Genomic DNA, 26177 nt, shown 5'->3' with positions numbered 1-26177 from the left:
GTCCATGTTTTCTTTCCTGTCCTGGGAACAGGAGAAATAATCTTTCTGTAAATGTGAAAGTGCCATGAGCCACCTGCACTCCATATAGCGTCGCAACCTTTTGGCATGGTGGTGCTCGCCGTGATAACACGGATGGCGTAGTGTGAAATTCCAAGGTAAAGATAAGGTAATCACCTGCACCCATGTGATATACACATGAGTCCTTGTTCTGCTTATTAAACTGTCACATTACACCATAAATGCCAATGTTTTGGGGCCACGCAGGGTCCCTTCTTCAGGGAACTTTGGCATTTATGACATAATGTGACAGTTTAATAAACTGAACAAGGATTCAAGTGTATGTCACGTGTGGGCTGGTGATTATCTCATCTTCACTTTCTGTAAATGTATGAATTCTATTTTTAATACTGTTTGTATTTGTATGTCTCACTTTTTTTAACTTGTGCGACTTTTGTTTTTGTGACTTTTTGGAACGATCTTTAACTGCTTGCCTAGGGATATTGAATATTAAAATGAACATGCTGTTTTTTATTGTTCCCAAGCAGCCTTTGGTTGTCCATACTAACTCTAGAAGTAGCATTGCCTGGTTTCCCTAACCTGTACCTGCTAGTGAGGGCAGTGTATATTGTCTGAAGCCTGTGTGTCTGAAGTATCAGAACAACAGCAAACAATTTCCAAGCACACTCACCAGCCAGCATGCAAAAAACCCTTTCTAACTGCCAAGGTTAAAAACAGAGGTTTTAGATATACGTCTTCTGCAGAATATGTGAAAGCCGCACTGCCTCGTCAAGGCCCCTCAGTGTAGTGCGGTCCTAACTCTAACCTATGGTAGTCTCCATCCTGGAGCAAATGCAGCTTTGCTTGAAGTGTCAGAAGGTCCCTCACAAGCCTATAATTTGTGGGTAGTGGCAGATTATATATTTGTGTGTGCGCGTGTGTTTGTTGTTGTTTTACAGCTGCTACTTTGTGTCCAGATTGGGGAACTTGGGTTCATGCGACAATCTGCCTGTGTGCTGGTCGATTACCGAGGACGTGCAACAGATGGCGAAACCTTGTACATCGTCCGCCCTCCCTCGTCCCTGTACCCACATTAACCCCTGGCCTGTGATCCTTGATAATGAGAAACAAAATTTGCACCCATGATGCAACAGTTGTCTTCTTATGTTGTATAGTGTTATATACCAGCCCAACGGGAGGTGAGTACATGTATGTGTGTTGTGTATGCTAGTCATGAGTGGGCACAGACACAAAATGGCTTCCACTAAAATGGCTCCCACTGACTCTCAAAGAAAGCAGGAGGAACACAGACAAAAATTATTATGCCACTTTGCATGTACCAGCCTTCCTAACTGCAGCAACAGAGACAAAATTGTTAATTAGCTCCAGTAAGTGATAAAGCGGTCCCGTCATTAGAGACTATAGGAATCATACTGCTGAGACAAGCATTGTTCTCAAACACTAGCCCTGCATTGTGTGCAATCTGCAAATTTGCTACAATTAGCATTGCTATGAATAATTTATCTTTAACAGTAATCCTCAGATCATTACTGCGAGTTCAGCATAACAACAACAGCTTGACGGGCTCGTCTAGCAGGATAAGCTGGGGAAGAAAATGTCTGGCACACAAAGTACCCACCCTGCGCCCACACCAGAACTTTTGCATCTAAGGAAAAACAGGGAAGCAGATGGCATGTAAAAATCATTTGGCCCATGTCATTTCATCAGCATGTGTAGATGGATTGCCGCTGCTTTGCGACTTCTCCTAAACTTTTCTAAAGTGATCTTGCAGAGACGGCCTCCAAAATCCCACTGAGTATATAGCAGATTGAGACCTCAGCACTAGAGAAGGGAACAACTGTGAACAAGTGCGAAGCAATATAAAGATACATATAGCACACCCAATCATGGATGGAGCCTGCTAAACGGGGTGCACACCTTAGGATAAAAGATTTTTTAAAGTTAAAGAAGAACTCAAGGTTTTTATAAAATTAACCCTTGCAGTGGGGCCGCCCCTGAACTACAAAAGTTAACTGCTCGTATTTGTCTAGGGGATGGAATAAAGAACATACACTCACCTAATTCTCGGTTAAAAGCGGTCAGCACTCACCTCTCTCCCCCACCACTCCAGATGTGTCTAATGCAAGTCAATGGACGTGCATTAGACATGAGGACATCATCAGTCCTTAGACCACCAGAGTGAAGGGGAGAAGAGGATGCGGGAACTGATTTACCAGCCCAAGGGGACCGATCTACCAGCCCAACGGGACTGAGGTTCAGGTGAGTATATTTTGTTTATTTTCACCCCTAGACAATGGGTAGCCCCACTGCAAGGGTTATTTTTTTTTTTAAATCCTGGAGTTGAGTTTATATCAGCTAATCACATTCCAGGTATAGAGGGTCCTACCCTCACGGATGTGGATGTATGGCCATCGATGGTGCCATCAATGACATCAGTATAAATGGCCAGCTCTCCAATAGTAATTTTAGTTCTTTTACTACACAACAGGAATCAACCAATGTCACATAGGACACCAAGGATGTATTTTATTCAACAACAAAAACAAAAAGAACAACTCGGTTGCATGATGCAAAGAGATCAGTCCTCCTGATAGTCAGCTTTCTACAATCAGTATTCTCGGTGAGTCGTATAGACTTCCACCATTACAAACTTCTGCAGAGGATTACTACAGTTAGAACTCCAATTTTCAGACCCGTTTTGCTATAGCAATCAGCTTCTTTAGAGGTCGATAATATTATTCCAGGGCAAAGATCTCTAACGAGATGACATACACAAATCTCTGTTCATACATATGCAGCATATATTTATAGAAAGTCATACATTGCTAGTTTACATTTATTTACATCCAAAGCTCATTTATCACGCCATGCATTAAAGAAGAACTCTGGGCAGTAGAAATCTTAACCCTTGCATTGGGGCTAGCCCTGTGCTGCAAGGGTTAAGTGCTGGTTTTCGTCTAGGGTCTAATATAACGAAGAAATACTTACCTGAACCTCGGAGCCAGCTGGCTGTTAGACCGGTCCCTGCAGCCTCCCCCTCTATTACTGCAGTCTAAGGTCCTGTGAGTCATCACATCCAGTGAGGATGCCGCGGAACATTACATTGCTGGACCAGAGGAATAGAGAGGCTGCAGGGACCAGTCTAGCAGCCAGCTGGCTCTGAGGTTTAGGTGAATATTTCTTTATTTTAGTTCCTTGACGATAATGAGCAGTTAACCCTTGCAGCTAGCCGCTAGCCCCACTGCAACGATTAAGATTTCTAGTGCCTGGAGTTTTTCTTTAAAGGGTGGAAAGTTCCACCTTGGAGAAAAAGGGGGAGCCCTGGTGACATGTGAGATGCCATTGGTGGCCGTGGGTTTTCTGTATAGTGTAGTCTCCATTATATTGTCCTGTTTGTAAATGGTAAATCTGGAAAGGACATTTGCTTAGAATCACAGGTCATAGTGAACTTCAAAGTGGTTGTGGACCTCACTGGGGTGGGAAATTCATCAGCTACAAAATTCTGCAATGGTGGAACTCTGTATGACTTACAAAGAACGTTAACAGTAGAATGTTGACAATATTAGAATGACTGAACTCTCACCTTGCACTCGTTTTTAAGGCAGAACTCTGGGGAAAATAATTATTAACCATTTGCAGTGGGGATAACACCCACACTGCAAGAGTTAACTGCTCATGTTGGTCTATGGAAGAAAATAACAAAGATATACTCACCCGATCCACAGAAGCAGCTGGCTGTTGCAGCGCTCCCTCCTGCCTGTCTTCCTCCACTGCAGCCATTGTATGTCCCTTGGCATCCTCATGTCTTATACACAGTGTACAGAACATGATGACTCAGGGCTTGTTCACACCAAATCCGGACCACATCTGGATGAGTTTCTGCATATGAAGTGCAGTGCATTTTTTGACGTGCTTGTGATACGTTCCGATCCGGGTTTTTTTTTTGCCAAAAATGGGCTTTCAGGTGTAGTCCAGGGCGTTTGCATGCGTTTTTGATGCGTTTGCATGCATTTTGGTGCGTTCCAGAGCAGAAAAAATAGTGCCCCTTGCAGTTTTTCCACATGCATTGGAACTGAACGCTGTGATGTGAACTAGAGCCCAAAATACCATTAGAATACATTGGACGAATCTTTGATGCGTTGTTAAACTGCTCTGCTCTGGATCTGTTCCACAATTGTGTGGACAAGCCCTCAGAGACCTTAGACTGCTGCAGTGGAGGGGGAGCAAGACTAAACAGCAAGTCAGATCTAAGGATCGGGTGAGTATAACTTTTTAATTTTTGTTCCTAGAGCAAAACGAGCAGTTAACCCTTGGGGTGCATGGGTAGCCACACTGCAAGAGTTAATAAAACATTTCTTAACATTTTTTCTAATGGTTTTGTTGAAAAAATATACCTTTAATTTTATGACATAATAACTAATTCACTTAGATCCCATTAAAGTCCCAATTCTCATGCGTTCAATTCTTGTAGGAAAAGTACACTTTTACAAATGACAATTGAAGTGCTGGCTATCGTCTTACAATTTATTTTCATTAGAACACAGCCACAGCCTGAGTAGAATCAATATTCTGATTTTGAATTAGGCCGAGGCTATTTTTTTAAATGGAACAACGATTGTGGCATTTAATGTTTCTTCATTTTGACCAATGTTGCAAAAGTACCGTATTTTTCGCTCCATAAGACGCACTTTTTTCCCCCCAAAAGGAGGGGGAAAAAGTGCCTGCGTCTTATGGAGTGAATCCCGACGCCCGAGACATGCAGTTTCGGGCGCCGGGTGAGTAGTAGGAGCCACTGCTCGTTTAATACGAGTGATCTAACGAGATCACTCGTATTAAAACCGAGCAGCGGCGACGATCGAGATAACCATAGAGCAGACGAAGAACGGACGTTCTTCGCCTGCTCTGTGTCATCACTGAGACCGTGGCGCTGTTATCACAGCGCCACCTGTCTCAGCGGTCACTAACTGCAGCTTCTGTCGCAGCTTCTGTCATAGAAGCTGTCACAGAAGCTACGGTCTCGAGTGCTCCATAAGGCGCGCCGGAGCTCCCTGCGTCCTATGATCCGGTGCGTCTTATGGACCGCAAAATACGGTAAGTGCTTTTAGCGGCAATGCACAGTACTGAAATTGTATTGCTTGAGGCCCGGTGCAGACCTGAGCGATCCAGGATCACGCTTCCTGGGATCGCGGGGTCCTGCACAATTGCAGACAGCGATTGCCACGTGGCTCCATTGATTTCAATTGGGTGACATCCGCGCGGCAATCATAGAAAAAAGGTACATGTACCTTTTTTTGTGATACACAGCGCATGGCTATTTTAGGATTGTGCGGAATTGCGGCGGGAAACCGCGTGATCTGCCCGGTGCGACTAGGGTGCCATTAGAAAATATTGGCACCCACAGCGCGATCATCTGTGATGGGCGGCAATCACGCACATGTTCGAGCGACAAGCTTCAGCTACAGGCTACAGGCGACGTTGAGCTGCAATATGTGAACATCTCCATTGAAATGCAATCAATCATGCACAATACCGTGCGGTCACAGATCGCCTAGGTGTGCACCGGCCCTAAAACCCCATTCACACTGGGCGTTTTGTAGACGTAGTCGCTCGAACATGTGCAGTAGACTTTGATAGAGTGCCAAAAGAAGCGCTACGTAGCGTGACAAAATGTGCACTGTAGCTCAATGTCGCTCAATGTCACTCAAAGTCGATCAGCTCAAGTCAGCACTGAAAAAGCGCTTATTTTGTTGTAGCTCAGTGTGAATGGGGTCTCACATGCAGGGCCGGATTTGGGTGAATGGGGTCTCACATGCAGTGCAGCAATACTTTGTCCTATGAAGTGCATAATTTACTGCAACCCGATTCAACAAGCTTTTCACAGAGTGTGAGGATAGGCATAGGTCCTTTAGCTGCATTATTATGGGTAGAACAGCCTCCATCTATACTACTACAGAGGCTAGAGCTCACTAGGAGGTAAACAAACTGGTCTGCATTTTTCTCAGACTTAGAATCAGGGCCATTGAAAAGATAAAGAAACTGGCAAACCATAGGGCTTTACCAAGTAGGGCTGTACAAGATAAATGACAGGGTGATCATTACAGCCAGCCACATAGTTGCTTACATCTTCAGTTTTAACTTGACAGTGTCCTTATTTACTAAGACGAGGATAATATGAAGGTATATTAACCCATAGCAACTAGTCAGTGATCATCTCATTGATGGGGCATTAGTAAATTGAAACACTGCCATTTGGCATGGATACTGCAATTTGATTTCTACTTCCACCATCATATTCAGTCTTCCCAGAAATCTTTATTTATTTACTGCTGACAAATTATGCAGCATGGAACCATAAATGTGTCCCTTTGTGGAGGATTTAGCAAAATGTACCTAGTATATGCCTATTCACAAGAAAAAAAAATTGCAGAACTTACAAAGTAAAACAGTTCCCACATCATTGTCATTATTAAACCCATTTTTCAAGGATGAGTCATGGAGGCCACAAGCTGAACAGGTCACCTGAATGTCTGACAGGTAGTAGACGCTAGACTCTAAGGTGTTTCCTGGCAAAAATTACTCACAAATTATAACATGTGGGGTACAGAACTATACAAAATAAAAGGGCAAGACTTCACATGGGCTTTAAAGTAGACTTACTATGAACTTACAATGAACATAAATGAGTCATAAAAGTGTGGAGAACCAGTAACACCAACAAAACAGCATGTATTCATTAAACCTCACATTATTTGCTCCTGCAAATCCCTAGGTGGAAGATACATTCTATACAAAAGACCTCGACTTCTGACCAGCTTGGAGATAAGCCCCCCTTAACACCATGGACAGATAATAGAAGGGTGAGCTTGGGCAGGGTTAAAGCGGACCCTTACACTCAAAAATCAAATTCTACCAATGCATCCCTCTACGTATGACGATTAATAATAACATAGACATGTCAGGTGTAAAATGCTGTGATTAGGAAATACTTACACTTGCAGAGCATTCACTTCCTGCTTTGAAAGGGCAAAATGACTTCAGTTTGCCAAAGCAATGCACATTGGGATTGCCTTGTCATCAGCAGAGCATTGCTGGGAAATCTCATCTGTAATCCCCTGAGATCTCAGGGAAAGGCATTTTCCTCCCCTGAGATGATGCGCATGGTCACATGTCCTAGTCACATGTCTAGTCACATGTGCCAGAAATCAGGAAGTAAAAGGAGAGCTAGTAACCTGCGCTTAGTAGACATGGCCACTGTGTAAAGACTGGGGAAGAACAGAGAAAAAAAGTATGCAAATAATACGAAGCCGTCAATTATCTAGAAGTATATGTTTGTAGGTTGTCATTACTAAACATTTCTAAAGGTGTGTTTGTTCTTATTTTAAAGATATGGGTAAAGGTCCTCTTTAAGCCTGAACTCAGGGCAGAAGCCAAGGTCCTTCGTATAGGGTGGGCCTGTATCCATGTGGCCCATGAGTATAGAGAAAATAATCTGATGGCCACAAAGATACTTGTGAACACCACAAGGTCCCTGCATGTTAGAAGCATTGTTAGTTGTTTTATCATCTGACAGGTTTCCTTTCAGAAGAACTTCCAGAATTATTTTTGAATAATATCTGCCTTTCCAGTGAAGAAAATGTTAAATTGTACTATTTGTTTTGGAAGTTACTTATTGTTTAACTCCTCTTTAAATTAGTTATGAATCCCATAATCACATTTATATTATAGGGAAGTGATAGCAAGCTAATGATGACCTTTACTTAACAAGTACTATGTAGCAATGCTAATTTGATACATTTTGACAACATTCTAATCCTAGATCTTGTTGTCCTTGATTTCAGCGCATAGAGCTGCTACATGGACAAAATTCCACAATAATTTATGTCTGGCTGTGAAACTATGCATTACCATTCTTCTCTGACTCTTTGTTTTAGAATCAGCATTTATAGTGATTATCTTGGCATACATCTAATACAAGTGGTAAAATTCCCCTTCTATTTAAGCACTTTAGAAATGGGCAGTTAAAGGATTTAACCTGCTTACTGCAAAGAAAGGCTCTCATTACATTCAGACCTATGGCGGTTTGGCTGATATGGTGAGCCTTGTGCTGTACTGGGCAGACATCTTGTCTTTGAGTGTTGATATTTTTTTTAAGGGCCAGTAAACATAAATTACCATTTGGTCTTTCTAAAAACCCTTTAATAACTTTAAAGATAGATATTTCAGTAATAGATGGGTTTACCAGAACTACAGATACTGCCGTATGCAAACTTGTGGCCACCCCTTTTTAGATTGCATTTTTGTGCCGCTTTTCTAAAAAGTAGTACATACAACAGCTACAAGGTACAGGACATGTTTCTGCACATGAAAAAGAGATCCTGTCACCAGACCATTCATTTTAACAACAATCCTCTCCTGAGAGTATGCATTTATGGTATTTATTGCATGTTATTTACCTATAAAGACCTACATTCTGTAGACATCAAAAAGCCCAGGGACTGCTGCTATCTTGGATGTGATGTCACTAGCACCAACAGACCCTGCGCTATCACTAAAATGACACTCTATTTCCCTTTCACTCCCCCCACCGAAAGCTACATACAAGTTTATGTAGGGAGGTCGAGGGAGAGGTGAAGGAGCTAGGCCAGCATAGAAAAGAGGGTAATGAAGTGCAAGGAGGGAGGGTGCTGTGCTAGGGAATCGACTCTTAACGAAGAAGTCAAATTTGCTAGCAAGTTCAAAGCCACTGTGCAATTGAATAAAAAAATATTTTATGGAAAGAAAAACTGCAAGCATTTAAAATCCTTGATTTCTTTTTCTTTGTTTTTGCCTGCAATTTTTTAAGGTGGTGACATGGTCTCTTTTAGGCACAATAACTATGAAAAGAAAAGCTAAATATGTAAAGTGTGCAACATTTAGACACCCTGACAATCAGTTCTATGGAAGAAGCATCATAGGAATCACATCCTTTAAATATTTCCTTTAGCTGTTTCTTGTTGCTCAAGGAATTTGTTCCTACTTTCCTAGTAGAACGCATAAAAAAAAATATCTTAGATTATGCTGCAAGCAATGTATACATTGTGTAAACACTACCCACAGATGTTATGTAATTACATTTTGTATAATATGTATTAAATTATGTGTTAAAATCTGCAGAAACATGTCATGTTTAGCATAAGCTTGTCACTCCTCCTGATTCAGGGAACTTACATTTGAATAGAAAAGATTAGCAAAGAATACAAATCACAACTGTAAGAAAAGATGACATTAAGTCACGCCCCCGCTGTGCAATGTAAAGCAGGTCGAGCCACAATAGGCTTCTGAGGCTCCGCATTATGGTGGGATGTCTCTCAGGAGGACTGACTCTTCTAAAGTTGAACATTTGATACTGCAGGTGACAGGAATTTGGAAGCAGCGAGGGCACACTGCAGCAAATCTTTGACAGGTGTCCCTTCCATGCTTAGTTTCCTTAGCCCAAATGCTCCTTTTCCTCCAAGTCCTAGCCTTTCATCAGTTTAAAAAAAAAAAAAGCTTCTAACTTACCAAAGTCTGTCGTCATGTGACCATCCACAATGCTTCTACTGGTAATTTAAAGCAGTGATTGGAAACTGAATTCCAGTCCAGATGACTTGCTGCTGCCCCTTGCATTGTGATATCATCATGTTGCTGCTGCAAGATCTCAAGACCCTGTGAGGACTGCTTTAGGGCCTTGTAGTGGATACTTATGGCAGCCAATGTACAGTGTCCATGTACACAGCCATCTGACATGATGTGGGCCATACAAGAAAGACCCTCATACACTACAAACCAGAAAAAAGAAGAACTGGGGTCCAGTTGATTATGCACCTGCAGTTTTAGGCATGCAATTGAGGCTTTTAGTAGGTTTAAAGAAAAAAATAAAACTAACAAACAGCTAAAGGAGGGTAAAGTGGGCGGGAACATTTTTTTATAGCTAACTGGAGATGGGCTTTAAATTTGATCTCTGCAGAGGCTTTGTTAACATATTACTTAGAAGATCAACAACACATGTTATTTGATCAGTAGTGCCAACTCTTTCCATATAGCTGTATCTAGGATGAAAACATTTTTTTCCAGAAAGTTTGCTACACACAGTTGGCTTCTGGCCTGATAATCCAGTGAAACAATAAAGCCATCCACAAACATTAGATGGTAGTAGGAAGATCCAATTACTGTAAGATCATTCTGCATCAAGAACATAACTATAATATGCACACTTTCACCTGAGTCTGTAATGAGCAGGAAACGCCGGCACTATCTCTGGCAAAAAAAATCAATCAGCTACAAAAATAGAATTTTGGTTTTTCCCATAAAATCTGTTTCTTAAATTTGTTAAGGGGCACATAATTCAGTTGTTCAATGGCAGTTTGGTTATACTGCCGCCTACAGGAGGATTTAAACACTGGTAAACAAAAAAACAGCGGCCAGACAAGTATAACCCCTCCCATTACCAGCATGCTTCAGTTTTGTAGAAAAGCAGGACTAGGACTAGATCACAAACACAGAGTAAGACCTGTGTCCCTTAATGAACCGCAATAAATGGATTTTATGGTAAGCCCAAAACTATTTTCTTTCTTGTTCATTAAGCAAGGATTCAGTTATTCAGAAAAAAATGGGAAGTCCTAAAGAGGTCCAACTGAGTGGTGGGCAACAGCAACAAAATAATAGCAGGCCCACATAGCATCAAACAAAAGAACGGCTTGAAGGACCTTATACCTGTTGACGGTAAACCGGTCCATGAGATATGAGATATGAGATATGAGTTGATTAGGTTGGCGTACCACATCCACATGGTCCAGTTTGGAGCTATGAGAATCACCATAATGCCCTTATTCTCAAACCTGCAAAGTAGACAAGGAATTGTTTCGGGGGAGGAAAGGCATAGATCAGGCTGTGTGGATCACATGGAGTCACCAGAGCATCCACTTCTTCTGCCAGAGGATCTGTACATCTGGAGACAAAACTGTCCAAATTGTTGTTGAACCCTAAAGCTAGGAGGTCCACATGCAGTGTCCCCCATTTGTATTTAGACGCTGCTGGTTTAGGTAGTCTGCCTGCCAATTGTTTATGCCTGGAATCTGAATGGTAGACAAGGCTGGAATATGGAGTTCTGCCCAGGCTAGATTCCTTTCTACCTCTTTTGCTGCAGCAAGAGTTGTGATGCTGTCTGACTAGATCCTAATTGGATTACCATCCAGGCGGGGTGTCCAGCAATGTAGGGACAACCAAATTGCTTTGAGCTCAAGAATGTTGATCAGGAGTTGAAATTCTTTTGCTGACCATATTGTGCAACTTCAGAGCTGGATTCTTGAGCTACCAGGCCAGAGATAACCTGGTCTTCAGAGCCGCAAGTCAGTTTTTCTAAAAGCTGAGCCGATTTGTCCCACAAGGAAGGGAATGTTGTATTGTATGAAGTGGAACTTAGCTCAGTGGAAATGGCACTGCCTCGAAAGATACTACCATCAAGCCCAGAACTCTCATGCAGGATCGCAGAGTTAGATGACTCCTGGACTGTAGAGTCTGAGTCTTGGAGTGGAGAGTCAGGGACCAGAGAGCTAAACAGTAGCTTGTAGCCCCTGGAAGCCATGTCTCCTACTCAGGGCCCAAGATGCTTTATGGTCATTGACAGATGTCCTCCCTCTTTGGAAAGTGGGTGCATCACTTCATGCCAAAGATAACTTTTCTGTATGTTTTGGGAGATTTAGGGGTTCAGGGTTTGTGATTATACTGGGCCCCTGACTAGGTCACTGTAGCAGGCAAGAAGGACTAACCGAGGTGAAACTGCATGTCTCTTGCAAAATAGGAGCAATTATGGGACGAAGCTACCTCCCACTGAAAAGGTAGCAGAGAGCATAAATTGTGCACACACAACACTCCAGCTACTAATACAGCACTTAGATCCTCAGCGTTTTAAGCCTTCCATGGAAACCATCAGAAAAAAGAGTAATACTGAAGCTCAACAGTACCAAAAAATGTAGTGGCTCTTATGGCCAGCTAAAATGGCATACTGTGCCACAGTTTTGGACCTGAAATAACAGGCCTAGGACTACAGAACACCTCCCCCTTCCGTATCGCCATAATAAAGGGAAAGGGGTTCTAAAGTCTACAGAAGTAAAACTGTCAGGGCTAATAACAATGCTTGAGATAAGACTTCAGATTGTACAGGACCCATGAAAGCATTGGATTTCTGGCAGGATCAACTGATTTTTTTTTAATAAGCAAATACTGTACAAAAAATTACTTTAAAAAATGAACTCCATGTTATAGAAAAATTAAGCCTTGCAGTGGGAACTCCCCCACACTGCAAGGGTTCACTGCTTACTTTTCTCTAGGAGCACAAATAAAGAAGAAATACTCACCTGATCCTCTGTTGCAGTGACTGGTCACCTCTCTCCACCTGCTCCAGCTGTGGTAAGTCCGTCAGAGTCTTCACGGCCAATACAGGTGAATGGATGTGATGACATCAGCAGGGCTTAGACTGCCAGCGCCCGGGGAGAAGAGACTGTGGGGACCGGTCTAGCAGGCAGGTGGGATCGGGTGAGTATCTCTTCTTTATTTGTGCCCCTAGAGAAAAACAGCAGTTAACCCTTGCAGTGTGGGGGCTGCCCCACTTCAAGGGTTATTTTTCTTCAATGGTATATTTACCAGGCCAAAAGGAAGAAGATAGTCTGTTAACACATACCTGAAGTACAAAGCTGTGCCCTAAAGGCAGTTTAAAACTTTTGCCTTTCCAAACAAATTGATTTTTATGTTTTCATCCAGTTCCATCAAAATGCAGCAAACACATACGGCGTGAAGATGTAGGGCCTAAGCCTAGACTACGTGACAGAAAAGCCTGGATCTGCTATCAGCCACTTGTACTGTTCATTAACCTGTTTGATTTGAACAGAATCATTTCAATATTTAAAATAAAGATGGTCAAAGTGAGAAGTGATATTTTCAAGCAAACATTTAACTTCCTGTCTTCTAATTCCATGAAAAAAATGTACCAGTAATCATTTTACTACCTATTTTTGCCTAACATATCAGCTACAGTAACACAGAGTAATAGTTTACAGAGCAACATGAAAAAAGAACCCGATCTCTGTACGGTCATTTTCACACACACAAGAAAATTATTAGCAGCACTATCGCTTTGAAATACTTTTTTTCTTTCTTTTTAGATTAATTTCTTGCTTTTTTCCAAGGTTGAGAAGCTGTTACATGTAAAGTCTTGCAGATGCTTACATGAAATAAAATGTATAACTTACTTGTTTATGGTTCTGGATCTGTTCAGCGCTTTACTTATTACAAGAGATGGTGCAGATTGGCGCCTTTGTGCCAAGCTCTTCATTTTCTAAAGAACAAAAGAAAACAAAAAAAAGTTAGCTTTTTAATACTGGACATCAACAAAAATCCCCATAAATGAACTAATTGCTCTCTTATAACTGAATCAGTGATGTGTATATGATGTATGTATGCATTGCTAACTGTATGTATAAGTGAATGTGCACCTTCCTCTGGTTCAGTGCAGAGGTATATGTGTTGGAGTGTCCAGCAAAGCAACATTTTACATTGTAAAACTCCTACAGAGTTTTGAGGCATATCAGTTAGACTTAGGGATGTATTTTAAGACCAATGCTCCCATCCCTTCATGTGTCATGATTGGCCTGCACTGACTACACATATGTCTGATTATAGGGTTAAGATAACTGTCTTCCCTAAACACTCCACTAAATGTGCAGCCCAGCCCAGCATAAGAATGTCAACGAGAAAAGTAAAAGAAACCTAAAGAAGCTTATTGATTTCTGTGCATTCTTGCTGATTAAAATCTTTCTGATGTTTATATGACATTGTAACAGTTATAATGGATCTATAGCCAAATGGTTACCGTTTTATTGGTCAGTAACTGAGCAAATTATAAAATGGCCCAGACAAACTAAATAAATTGCTTGCAGAGAAAGAAAAATCAGGAAGAACTTCAAATGCCGGCCCCAAGACCAAATGGTGGACCAGATACAAGCTGTTGGTTACATGAAATACAATTAAGTATTAAATGAAATATTAAAGTATATCAAAAGCATTTTTTTCTAATATTTAGATATTTAGGGTAAGAAATTGATAATGTCTTTTACCCATTTGGAGCTATTTCCGTTTACTTCCTGTAATGAAGACACACCAGGAAGAGGAAATCTCTCCAAAGTGAGGGGAATTCCCCTCTCAGACAGGTGTCCCTATTTGAAAATTTCCCCTTACATCTGGTAAAATTTTCTCTTTCACAAATTTGTATTCATTTTCTAGATACATACAGAACATAGTGAACAACAAAGTTAGTTAGATGATGCAGCAGCCGTAACAATCAGAAATGATTATAGCATTTGCAAAACATAAGTAGGCAAATCGTAGAATGCTACACTATATTGCCAAAAGTATTGGGACACCCCTCCAAATCATTGGATTTGGGTGTTCCGTAAAATTTCCTTGCTACTAAATATTCCACGGTCAGCTGTTAGTGGTATTATAATAAAGTGGAAGCAACTGGGAACAACAGCAACTCAGCCATGAAGTGGTAGGCCAGGTAAAATGACAGAGCGGGGTCAGCGCATGCTTAAGTGCACAGTGCACAGAAGTCGCCAACTGTCTGCAGAGTCAATAGCTACAGACCTCTAAACTTCATGATCGGCACAACAACAGTGCGTAAAGAGCTTCACGGAATGGGTTTTCATGGCCGAGCAGCTGCATCCAAGCCTTACATCACCAAGTGCAATGCAAAGCGTCGGATGCAGTGGTGTAAAGCACGCCTCCACTGGGCTCTAGAGAAGTGGAGATATGTTTTCTGGAGTGACGAATCATGCTTCTCTGTCTGGCAATCCGATGGACGTGCCTGGGTTTTTAGCGGTTGCCAGGAGAACGGTACTTGCCTGTCTGCATTGTGCCAACTGTAAAGTTTGGTGGAGGGGGGATTATGGTGTGGGGTTGTTTTTCAGGAGTTGGCCTTAGCCCCTTAGTTCCAGTGAAGGGAACTCTTAAAAGCATCAGCATACCAAGACATTTTGGACAATTTCATGCTCCCAACTTTGTGGGAACAGTTTAGGGATGGTCCCTTCCTGTTCCAACATGACTGCGCACCAGTGCATAAAGCAAAGTCCATAAAGACATGGATGAACGAGTTTGGGGTGGAGAAACTTGACTGGCCTGCACAGAGTCCTGACCTCAACCCGATAGAACACCTTTGGGATGAATTAGAGCGGAGCTGGGAGCCCGGCCTTCTCGTCCAACATCAGTACCTAACCTCACAAATGTGCTTCTGGAAGAATGGTCAAACATTTCCATAGACATACTCCTAAATCTTGTGGACAGCCTTCCCAGAAGAGTTGAAGCTGTAATAGCGCCAGGCAAAGGGTTGGCCAACTCAATATTGAACCCTACGGACTAAGACTGGGATGCCATTAAATTTAATGTTTGTGTAAAGGCAGGCGTCCCAATACTTTTGGTAATATAGTGAATATACTTTAAAGCAAAAGAAAGACAAGATCAGCTGCTCAGCAGGGCAGCCACTACACCGCATCCATCACTCCTTCAGCATCCATCAAGGTCATGTTACGGTCACAGGGGCGAACTCAGGAAACGTATAATTACTAACCTCTCAAACAACAAGTAGGGTTGGGGAGGGAACAACTTCAATGCTCCCCAATTGGGGTACCTGGGAAAAAGAGATAACAACGCAGAGATAAGATGTAAGGGTAAGGAAGAATGAAAGCCAGATAGGAAGTAAAGAAAGGGAAAAGAGCCACAAGGAAAGGGTAGTAATAAGAGATGTAGTGACTCAGTATAAGAATCAGAGAGAAGAAAAGAGGTAGAAGGGGGAACATCTCAAAAGATAGTAATTCAGAGCAGAGAGGTTGCGTCAAAATAATGTGGGCTGGCGTATGTTATCCAAATCCAGATTTTCAAGAATTTACCATGAGAGTCAGCTAAGATTGCTGATAATTTTTCATTAATCATAGTATTTGTGACTCTAGTCTTCACTTCACAAATAGCCGAAGACTTCCAAGACTTGGCGATGGTTTATTTAGTAGCTGTAAACATATGGGTAATCAGGGTCTACTGATGTTTCGTTACCCCTGGTACTAGTTTGTGTAATAAGGCCTCATATGGGTTCTTAATTATGTTGCAACCTAAAACTGTATTAATCAGTGCATACACCCTGATCCAGTCTCTTGACCTTAGGGCAATACCACCAGATGTGATACATAGTTCCCGAAACAAAAAAAACACAAAAGCAATTTGGTTAATAAGTCGGGATAATTTTATGTAAGCAGGCAGGAGTATAATACCAAATATATAATCCCACCAGCGCCAGATTCATCGCATTCTTAGGAATACAGGAATAGGGACCTTCCCTTAACAGTCAGGGTAACTGGAGATCTAGTAAACAGGGAACACAAACACAGTACGCCTCCCTTGTGTAGAAGTCTTTATTTGTTAAAAATAAAAAGGCAAGAAATGTACTCACAAACCAGCAGTCAATAGAGAGCCTTAATGGGAGAAGTATCGTCAGCACTGGCAAAACATCAGAACAGCCAGAGCATGAACTCGCCCTCTCAGTTCAAACTCGCCCTCTCAGATGGTGGTCACCTGACATCTAAGGGGATGTTCTTATTGGCCGGCTGATCCATGTGACCTGTCCTTGGCTCTCTCTGAATGGACGCCTTCCAAGATATCTGACATCCAGGAGGAGAGGGTTGCTAGGTTCTGACAAAAGGGGTGTGTCCCCAGAAATGCATTAACCAAAGCTGACATGCAGGTAAAAGGATGGGATCTCCAGTCTGTATAGTTCATGCTGTGACTGTTCTGATGTTTTGCCAGTGTTGACTATACTTCTACCATTAAGGCTCTCTATTGACTGCTGGTTTGTGAGTACATTTCTTGCCTTTTTATTTTTAACAAATAAAGACTTCTGCACAAGGGAGGCGCACTGTGTTTGTGTTCCCTGTTTAGGAGTATAATGCCAGCGAAAGAGAACATTATAGGAGTTTTCCAAGGCTAAGATATTTTTAGAGCAAGTGACTATTTTGTGCCAATTCGCTGTCCAATCTTCATCGGCAAGGTTATATCCCAATTCTGCCACCCACGAGGACTGATAAGAGGCTTTCATGGTAAAGGAATTGGCTGACAGCCAAGATTGAATCAAGGTGATCAGACCTGGTGAATGGGGGTCATTACGACACCGATGCTTAAAAGGGGAAAGAGTTTAAGGAGGGGAATGGGGCTGAAGGAGAGAATGGATAAAGTGCTGTAACTGAAAATAGCGAAAAGATTCTGATGGAGGCACTTTATGCGATGATTGAAGTTGAGTGAAAGAACAAATTCCTTGATCAAATAAGAGAGAGTGAATGTCATGGAAGCCAGCAATACTTCACCAAGAAAACTAACCAAAATGATCCATACCTGGGAGGAACAACGGGCATCATGTAAGAGAAAAATGAAGAGGATGGGGAGAAGCCAAGTTACCAAAATATTTGACCAAGTCCCAAACTTTCAAGGTATGGTTATAGACCGGGTTAGGATGAGAATCTACCTGGTCCAAAGTGACCCACAGGAGGAATCTCGCTCTGGACGGACAATGGAAACAATTTGTGCCGCCTTATAAAAGTTTGGGAGATAAGGAACTCCCAAAACACTCTATAATTTAAGCCTGTAAAGGATTTGTCTTTTGACCCTAGGGCGAGACTCCCCCCATATAAACTGAAGTACATCCCTCTGCAAGATATAAAGAATATGGGCAGGCACTTGGACAGGCAGGACACAAAAGAAATATAAAAGTGCGTAGAGAGCTTCACGGAATGGGTTTTCATGGCCGAGCAGCTGCATCCAAGCCTTACATCATCAAGTGCAATGGAAAGCGTCGGATGCAGTTGTGTAAAGCACGCCGCCACTGGGCTCTAGAGAAGTGGAGATATGAAGCTGTAATAGCGGCAGGCAAAGGGTTGGCCAACTCAATATTGAACCCTACGGACTAAGACTGGGATGCCATTAAATTTAATGTTTGTGTAAAGACAGGCGTTCCAATACTTTTGGTAATATAGTGAATATACTTTAAAGCAAAAGAAAGACAAGATCAGTTGCTCAGCAGGGAGGACAAACAGGGAGAATGCATCTCCCCAGCAAGAACACAAATAGCAATACAAACTTGAGAAGGATTCTTTTATTTCAAGTATTATTTATTTATTACATTTAGAATGGTACAGAGTAAATAGTTATTGACGTCTAATGTTTTTCTACTCTGTTTAAAACAAGAAGAAAAAAGGTTTTGGTTTTAGAAACACATTAATGACAGACATTCAAGAAGAACTAGCCAATCAAAATAATTTCCCTTGCCCTGTCAGTTGAGATCACATGACCACATGCCAGTATTTTGTAACATGAATTACTGCCATTGATCTTTGGAGCAGAAGTTTCCCCAGGACAGGTAGGCATTTTACTTATTCCCTTATTTGCCAGACAGAATGTTAACATTTAATTGATATTTGACTATAATTTGGCTAAGCAAGATGAAATATAGTCATAGTAGGTTGTTTATTTAATAACATGCAAAGTACAGTTGCCCATAGCAACTAATCAGTACTCATCTTTAACATACTTGACCTGAGTAAAGTTCTGCAGATGATTGCACTCCGTACTTTGACAAGACACTTTGGGGTTCATTTGTCATAAAGTTCCGCCAGTGTATAGCTGGATAGATGCTGTTCACATGGCACTAGCACCCGTAGATGGCACTATTCAGTATAGGAAATTTGTATACTCATCAGCGCCATCTTGCCAACTGCATACGCTGGGCAGAACTTTAATAAATGACCCCCCTAGTATTGTCTTATTAAATAAACCTATATAAGGGACTTTTATGATTTGAAGGACCCCATTAGCAAGGAGAAGACCCAGTACAGAATTCCTTTCTTCTTATCAACCCCATGTAATATTTTATATATATCACCAGCCAGGTAGCACTAGCAATACAGAGTTTGCCAATGTTGCTGCATATCTCTCATCTACATTATACATCTTCTAATATTTAAAGCATGGCTATTTGAAATCTATACATATCTTGGGTATGCATAGGGCAGAACCTGCCTAACTAGTGCCAAAGAAATCTACAACATGTGGGAGGGAGAAAGTAATCCTGCCCTTGGTCCTCCCTCCGCTGGGCCGAATGATGGTTTAGTAAAATGTTCCGGCAGCAATCCAACCTCAGGTCTTTAATTCTGCTTAGCTTGCAGGCTATCTTCTGAACCTTTATGCAACAAAGTTGTACTCTGAGATATTTTAACATGCTATAGGTGTGACTATGAAGGCACCAACATTCCTGCTTCAAAATAATTGATTGGGACTTTCTTTGATGGGTAATCATCTTAGAACACAGAGCAAAAAAATAAACTTTTAAAATATTGGCTAGTATATAAGAGGCCTGCACACATAACAGCCCAGTGACATCATATGGTCCCCCTCCCGCCCTGCAGTAGGGTTTAGAATGTTTATTCCTTAAACTTGAATGGCTTCCTTTAAAGAGGAACTTTACCCATAACTTAAAAATAACAAAGACATCTTTAGAATTTTTTTAGTAATGACAATCTACAAACAAATACTTCTAGATAATTGCAGGCTTTTTATTCTTTGCATACCCTATTTCTCTTTTCTTTCCCATTCTTCCCACAGTGGCCATTTTTACTAAGGGCAGATTGATATATCTCCCTTTACTTCCTGGAACTCTGGCACATGACTAGCAGGGACGTGCGGTCAGGGCAGGCAGGTGAGGCAGAGCCTCACCTAGTATTATGGAGGAAAAAGCTGTCAGCTTCAAGTCTGAAGCTGACAGCTTTTTCTCCATTCAGATTGGCTTCAGGCAGGTTACACAGCAGGGAAAACCTCTCCGCTGTGTAACCTGTCATGGACGGAGAGCTGCCTGTTACTTACAGGCAGCGCTGCATCCGGCTTTTGACAGGTAGTTAAGGTTACACAGCAGCGGACTCCCCCACTGTTTGTGTATCCTAACTAGTGAGGCAAGAGCTGTCACAGCCTCTACTCTATGTTAGAGGCGTGAGTTCTGTGGATGGCTTGGACCAATGGCAAAGTGGGGCTTCATTGGGCTAGGGGCGTGGCTTCATGGGGCAGGGGCGGGACGTGCTGGGGGTGAGGCTGGGAAATGCCTTACCTGGAACTAAAGGTACCGCACGTCCCTGGTGACTAGGATATGTGACCATGTACATCATGTCAGGGGAGTAAAATGCCTTTCCCTGAAATCTGATGAGATTACAGATGGAATTTCCCAGCAATGCTCTGCTGATGTAACCTTCCCAGGACGCAATGCTTGGGCAGATTACATAATTTGTGCCATAACTAGAAGTAGAAAAAAAGAAATTGTAAGTAAAATAAAAATATGTTTGTTTAGCTAATGAGTGTAAGATGATTTCATATGTGATTTTTAGTGAAAGGGGGTAAAGGTCCACTTTAAAGCATGTGTGAAGCTAAAACATTTGTTTGAATTTTGTATTTGATACAGTAGGTAATAATTAAAATCCTTGTTAGGTATTTTTTTTTTCTTGCTGTCTTTGTGCCCCGTCAGGGGGATTTCCCTTTTCCCAAAGACATGAAGTAAATTAAAATGTTATTTAGTTAGTGCTCTTTTAACCCATAACATAAAACTATTACAAAATTGCCAGTCACTAGATTTAAGGAGGGAAATAAAATATCTACCATGTCTTTTAGATAGTACTATTAATTCAACCAAATACCATGGTATGTTTATGGTGAAAAACATGGCAGAAAGGTAATGGAACATCTGTACTTGGAATAAAGTTCACCACTGTTGCCATGATTATGTAAATACGATGAAATTTCAGCCATAGGTGTGTGGGTGAATATAGACTGGAATTCCTAAAAAAAAGTATATGGACTAATAACAAGCAAAATGAATGTTATAGTGTAATATTATCCAGATGTTATAAATCTATGTTTATATTAAGTCAAGATTATGGGGAGGACATAATTTGCAGGCGGGAGTGATGATGTATGATGTTGGAGGCATAGTAAATCAAATTTAATAGTAAGTGAAATAGGAGAACTTGATATTACAGTTTCGATTCAGCATGTTCCGTTCTTCAATAAGGAGGTTCTTCAGATTCAGCTAGAAAGCTCAACACATTCTGCTTAGTCTCAGAATAAGAAAAACCTAAAAAGCTCTGAGAATAAGATGTCCCCTTAAAAAAGCATAATGGCTTATTTCCAACAGCTGATTGGTAGGGGTATGAGGATAGAGATTTCACTCGACAGCAGTTGGGGGCATTGCCACGGGTTCCTCACTTTATAGCTGAAACAGGAAAATGTCTCATAAAGTGACCCAGTTATTAAATCTAAACCCCCAAACAGCTATACCTGTGAAACAAGATTGCCAACAGAATGGAACACCACTGCATTCGTGAGAAATCTTCATGTGACATCTGCAGGTAAACCGACACTTTTAGAAGTGTCAATCTGTTTGGTGCCCACTGCTCTTAAAGGTTCCTCCAGCTGACCAGTAAAGTTAAGTATTAGTTTCACAGATATGTCTGCTTGGGGTGCTCAAACCTCAATGACAGGGTGCAAGGAACATTTTAAATACAGGACTTTGCTTGCACACGACTGAATAGCTGCACAGCACAGCTTCAACCCATTCACTAAACTAAGTGTATGCATATATACAACCTCACGGAAGAGTAGACCTTCTTCCATGGAGGCCACAAATATGGATACATGTGTTTGTGCTGGAAGCACACTTTCAAGCTCGTAGATTGCACAGAGACCAAACTGTCACTGACAGTTCCAGGTCTCATACTAATGATTGGGAGTTGGGAGAACAGGCTCCCAATCACATGGTCCCTGAGATGGCCTGTGATTGGCTATCATGGTAATCATTATCTGTTGAACCCTCCCAATCTCTTTCTCCTCTGTGAGAAGAAAGAGATGCATTGTCCTGATACTTTTTCTTCTCATTAGAGGAAAAGAATGTTGAAAAAAGGCATGTGACCAAATAAATAAATATAAACTTGTTAGATCAAGGCCTGATCTAGGTTAGCGTCAGTGTTAGCCTTAGGGTCAGTTAGATATCAGGATCTTTCTATTCACATTTACCACCAATTGAAAGCCCAATTTGTACTGAACAAACCAGGGTATAACTCACCTTGATACACAATTAGAGAACTTTGTACAGTTTTACTAACACATGCGGAATTTGCAAAACGGGGTCAGGTGTTATGGTTTGTTTTATCTGCCATTAATTAAGCTAAATGGAAATTAACTTTGTAAAGTGTAAATTTTCTACTCCTTTAGTAAATATATTCTCCATACATTGCATTGATGATTGCCAAAAAAATCTAAAACAGCTGTATGTAATTTTTTACTCACATCCTCATATACAATACAGAGCTATGGAGCCTGCATTGTATTGGATGATGTCAGTGGTCCTTAGGCTGCCGAAGTGAAGGAATGCAGCAGGGACCGGTCTAGCAGCTGGAAGGGAGCCAGCAGGATTGGGGATCAGGTAAGTAAAACAGCTTTATGCTGTCCTCTTGGCATAAATGAGCAGTTAACCCTAGCAGTGCAAGGGCAGCCCCACTGCAAGGGAAAATGTTTAATTTCCCTGGAGTTAGGCTTTAATATTGGATTGTATATATGCCATAAACTCATGAATATACAACTAGCCACTGGGGTATAAAGGAATGATTTTCATGGCTCCATCTTCTATCCTTAATTGAGAACAAACTGCTTATTTTTTTGGTTTGTGGCAGAGTTGATGACATGTAAATACCTTCCGTTTTAAGAAGGCTGTGATGTGCTTCACTGTGGAAAGAGCTCTCAAATAAGCCATTTTATACAAGTGAATAATTCATAACTTGGCGTGAACTAAAATAAGAATAAGATATTTCAAAAGTGGCAGATGCTTTTAAGAGGGGCTATCTACTATAAAGCATAACAGTAATGGAAAAATACATCTGTAATGTTGCCAACTTTTAGTTTTCAATGACAGCTTTAACCACTTCCCGGCCGGCTCAGCAGTTCATTACCAGCAATCCTAATTCCTCCTATACCAGAACATTTTAGTGGAGGCCTCTGACTGTTGCTGAATTTTTATAGTAAAAAATAAAAACCCCAGTGGTGATTAAATACCACCAAAAGAAAGCTCTATGTGTGCCCAGAAAATGGTAAAAAATTCATTTCAGTACAGCGTTGCATGACAGAATAAATGTCAGTCAAAGTACCGCAGCGCTGAATACTGAAAAATGGCCTGGCCAGGAAGGGGGTGTAAACACCTGGTCTTGAAGTGGTTAAAGGGAATCTGTCACAGATAAGAGTGCCTAGACATGGAGCACCTCACTTTTTAAAGATGCAGGAACAGAGACACCGGCACTCCAAATTGGCAAGCAAACGTCTATTTACCCGTTGACTACTGTTGCACCCGCTCTTCTGAGGGATTTTAGAGGTCAGGAGTGTGATGGAGTGCGATGGGACCATGGACTCTCTCTCTCTCTCACTTTTTAAAGAGACTCTGTCTGTAGACCAAAAACAGAAAAACTGTTGCAGGTATAGCATGCAGGCACCTAGAGGTTACCTGCAGCACCTTCAAAAAACTTGCACATACGGATGAATTCCGAGTCATCGAGTAATGGTAATGGTTGCCCCTAAGCCTCACCCTTTATATTTCTATTGGCCCATCACTATGATTGGCTGGCTTGCTGACCAGTAAAAATATGTATGAGGCAGGAAGAGGCGGACAAGCTTTGGTACTATGAGAAAATAGTATAGAATGACCCAGCATTCGGCTGTTTTTCAAAGTTGATACTTGCAGGAGTTTTTCTGCATATATTCCTGAGACTATACAGTTGAATTACTAAAGGAGTAGAGGTTGGTCCCTTTGCAAAGTGAATGTTTTTTTTCACTTTCCCTTTGCAAAGTGAATGCCCCCGTGGTATTAAATGCTCCCTGTGCTTGCACATATACTCTTTCTCTATAATATTCTTTATGAGGAAAGCTCCCCTGGCAAAGTTTTCACAAAGGTTAAATATATGAGCAGTTGACCTTACATAAGTCTGCGTATATCTTTATTATGAAATACTAAAATTTGGCACGGCAAGCATGAAAATGTAAAAAAAAAAAAAAATAGAGTGAGAAACTGCTTTTAGGTTATCTGTATTAATAGGCGCTAGAAGGTACAAGAACGTTTCCCTTACTTCCTTCTCTTGATGACAGAATATGTATTTTTATCTATCTTGTATTATTTTTATTTGAGTTAATACAGAATGCACTACAACACACTTCTAGCTAAATAAATAAAGTTATTGAAACAAAAAGCATATGTCCATAGAGCTCAAGCTTTCATCAAAGTACTGTAAAAGAGAAATGGACTAATATATATATATTTTAGGGATGCCGAGTATTTGGACGAGTACTCGTACTCCGATGTCTAGCCCAATACTTCCAGTATCAGAAAGCAAGGCAGCGCGTCATTACACGTTGCCCGGCTTCCTGATTGGCCGGAAAGCCGGCTCCATGCTCTCTCGTCACTTGTGTAAGGACACGCTGCCTGGCTTCCTGATTGGTCGGAAGCTGGCCAATCAGGAAGTCAGGTGGCTGAAATGATGCGGTGCATGGCTTTCTGATTGGTCGGGAAGCCTGCTTCATGCTCCCTCGTCACCTCATGATGAGGGAGCATGGAGCCAGCTTCCCGGCCAATCAGAAAGCCGGGCACCGCGTCATTACACGCCGCCTGGCTTCCTGAATGGGACTTCCGGTACTCGGTATTCATAGGAAGGAAGGAAGGAAGGAAGGAAGGAAGGAAGGAAGGAAGTGAGAAAGGAAGGAGAAAAACGGGACGGAAAAAGTGAGGAAAGTAGGAAAGAAGGAGAGAAACTGAAAATGGGAACAATGGAAGGAAGCAGAGAGAGCAAAGAAAGAAAGGGAGAAAAGAAGAAAGACAGGAAGTAAGACAACATCTTGACATTCTTTATCTCTACCAACTGCAATATGACTTGGTAAAACACACAGTGCACCTGAGGATCACATCCTTCTAAGGCATACAATAAAATGGTACATTTATCTTGAATGCAGCTGGCTTGGATGAAATCACAGACACAGTTCATTTCCCCAGAGAAGCAACATTTGGCAGTGTAGTGGAATCAGCAGAACGAGCATTGAGGCAGACTAGGGCCGACATCGGAGCAAAATCTGACAGTCATCAGCTTGATGTAAATTATGGTTAAATGCATATTATTATATTTCCACTTGGCCTTCTCTGACCTGTTCTCTGTTATTAGTTACATGTCTACCAGTGCCTGAGATCATTTCATAACTGCCAATCATTTTTTACAAATACCCTGAATTTCCAGGGACACTTCAAGGTTTTCAGCATTTTCCCCACAACATGTTCGAAGAATGTCCTTGATTTTTAAAACTGACTAACTGCACACAAAATCAGCCCCTTTTGCATGCTAGATCCAATAACTAGCATGTTTTTATGTTTGTTTGGCTTTTTGAGTAAGTGGGATTTATTTACTAAAGCTGTGCTTACGTTGAATACCCAATGATATGTTGATGATTTTAAAAAACCTGGATTTTTCTTTGTTCATGATTAGACAAAGTGAACACAGTTTAACCTCATTGCGCTCCCTCCTTGCTGTCTCCTCCTCCGCTGCAGTGATCTTATGACCCTCTGTGTTCTCACGCCCCATTAACATTTGCACTTCAGGTTAACCCCACTGCAATGGTTAATAAACTTTTGCCCGGTGTTCTTCTTAAATTGTAACTTTTCTAAAAATATTGTTATAAATTGGCTTATATAAAAATACAAGCCATATAAACAATCTACACAACTGAACATAAGTGCAATAGGAACAAAACATCATCAAAAGATATTTGGGAACATTTCCCAGGTGCCTCACCCACTGAAATAATCGCCAATAACATAAAAAGAGGAGATCCAGAGGTAACAAGGTAAGTATCTTTTAATTTAATGTTATTTCAATTTCTTTTCCATGTCAGTCTGACATGACAGCTATGATTTTCTAATACTGATAACAAATAAAATCTGATTTCTTTCAACCAGAACAACACAACAATAATCTGTAGAGTAAACCTCA

General features: G+C 41.3%; 1 protein-coding gene across 1 annotated transcript in view; it reads right to left on the bottom strand.

Annotated features, from left to right (window-relative positions):
* ARHGAP20 (Rho GTPase activating protein 20) overlaps positions 1 to 26177 on the bottom strand; it is a 106530-nt gene that overhangs the window by 63119 nt on the left and 17234 nt on the right. Inside the window, exon 2 of the mRNA XM_018556242.1 lies at positions 13284 to 13369. Coding sequence (XP_018411744.1) covers positions 13284 to 13369 — 86 coding nt within the window. The remainder of the gene's footprint in view (positions 1 to 13283; positions 13370 to 26177) is intronic.

The sequence above is a fragment of the Nanorana parkeri genome, unplaced genomic scaffold (genome assembly GCF_000935625.1).
Source record: "Nanorana parkeri isolate BGI_ZX_2015 unplaced genomic scaffold, ASM93562v1 scaffold229, whole genome shotgun sequence".
Classification (NCBI taxonomy): domain Eukaryota; kingdom Metazoa; phylum Chordata; class Amphibia; order Anura; family Dicroglossidae; genus Nanorana; species Nanorana parkeri.
Note: the sequence above shows the minus strand (reverse complement) of the source record. Positions and strands in the feature narration are given on the sequence as shown.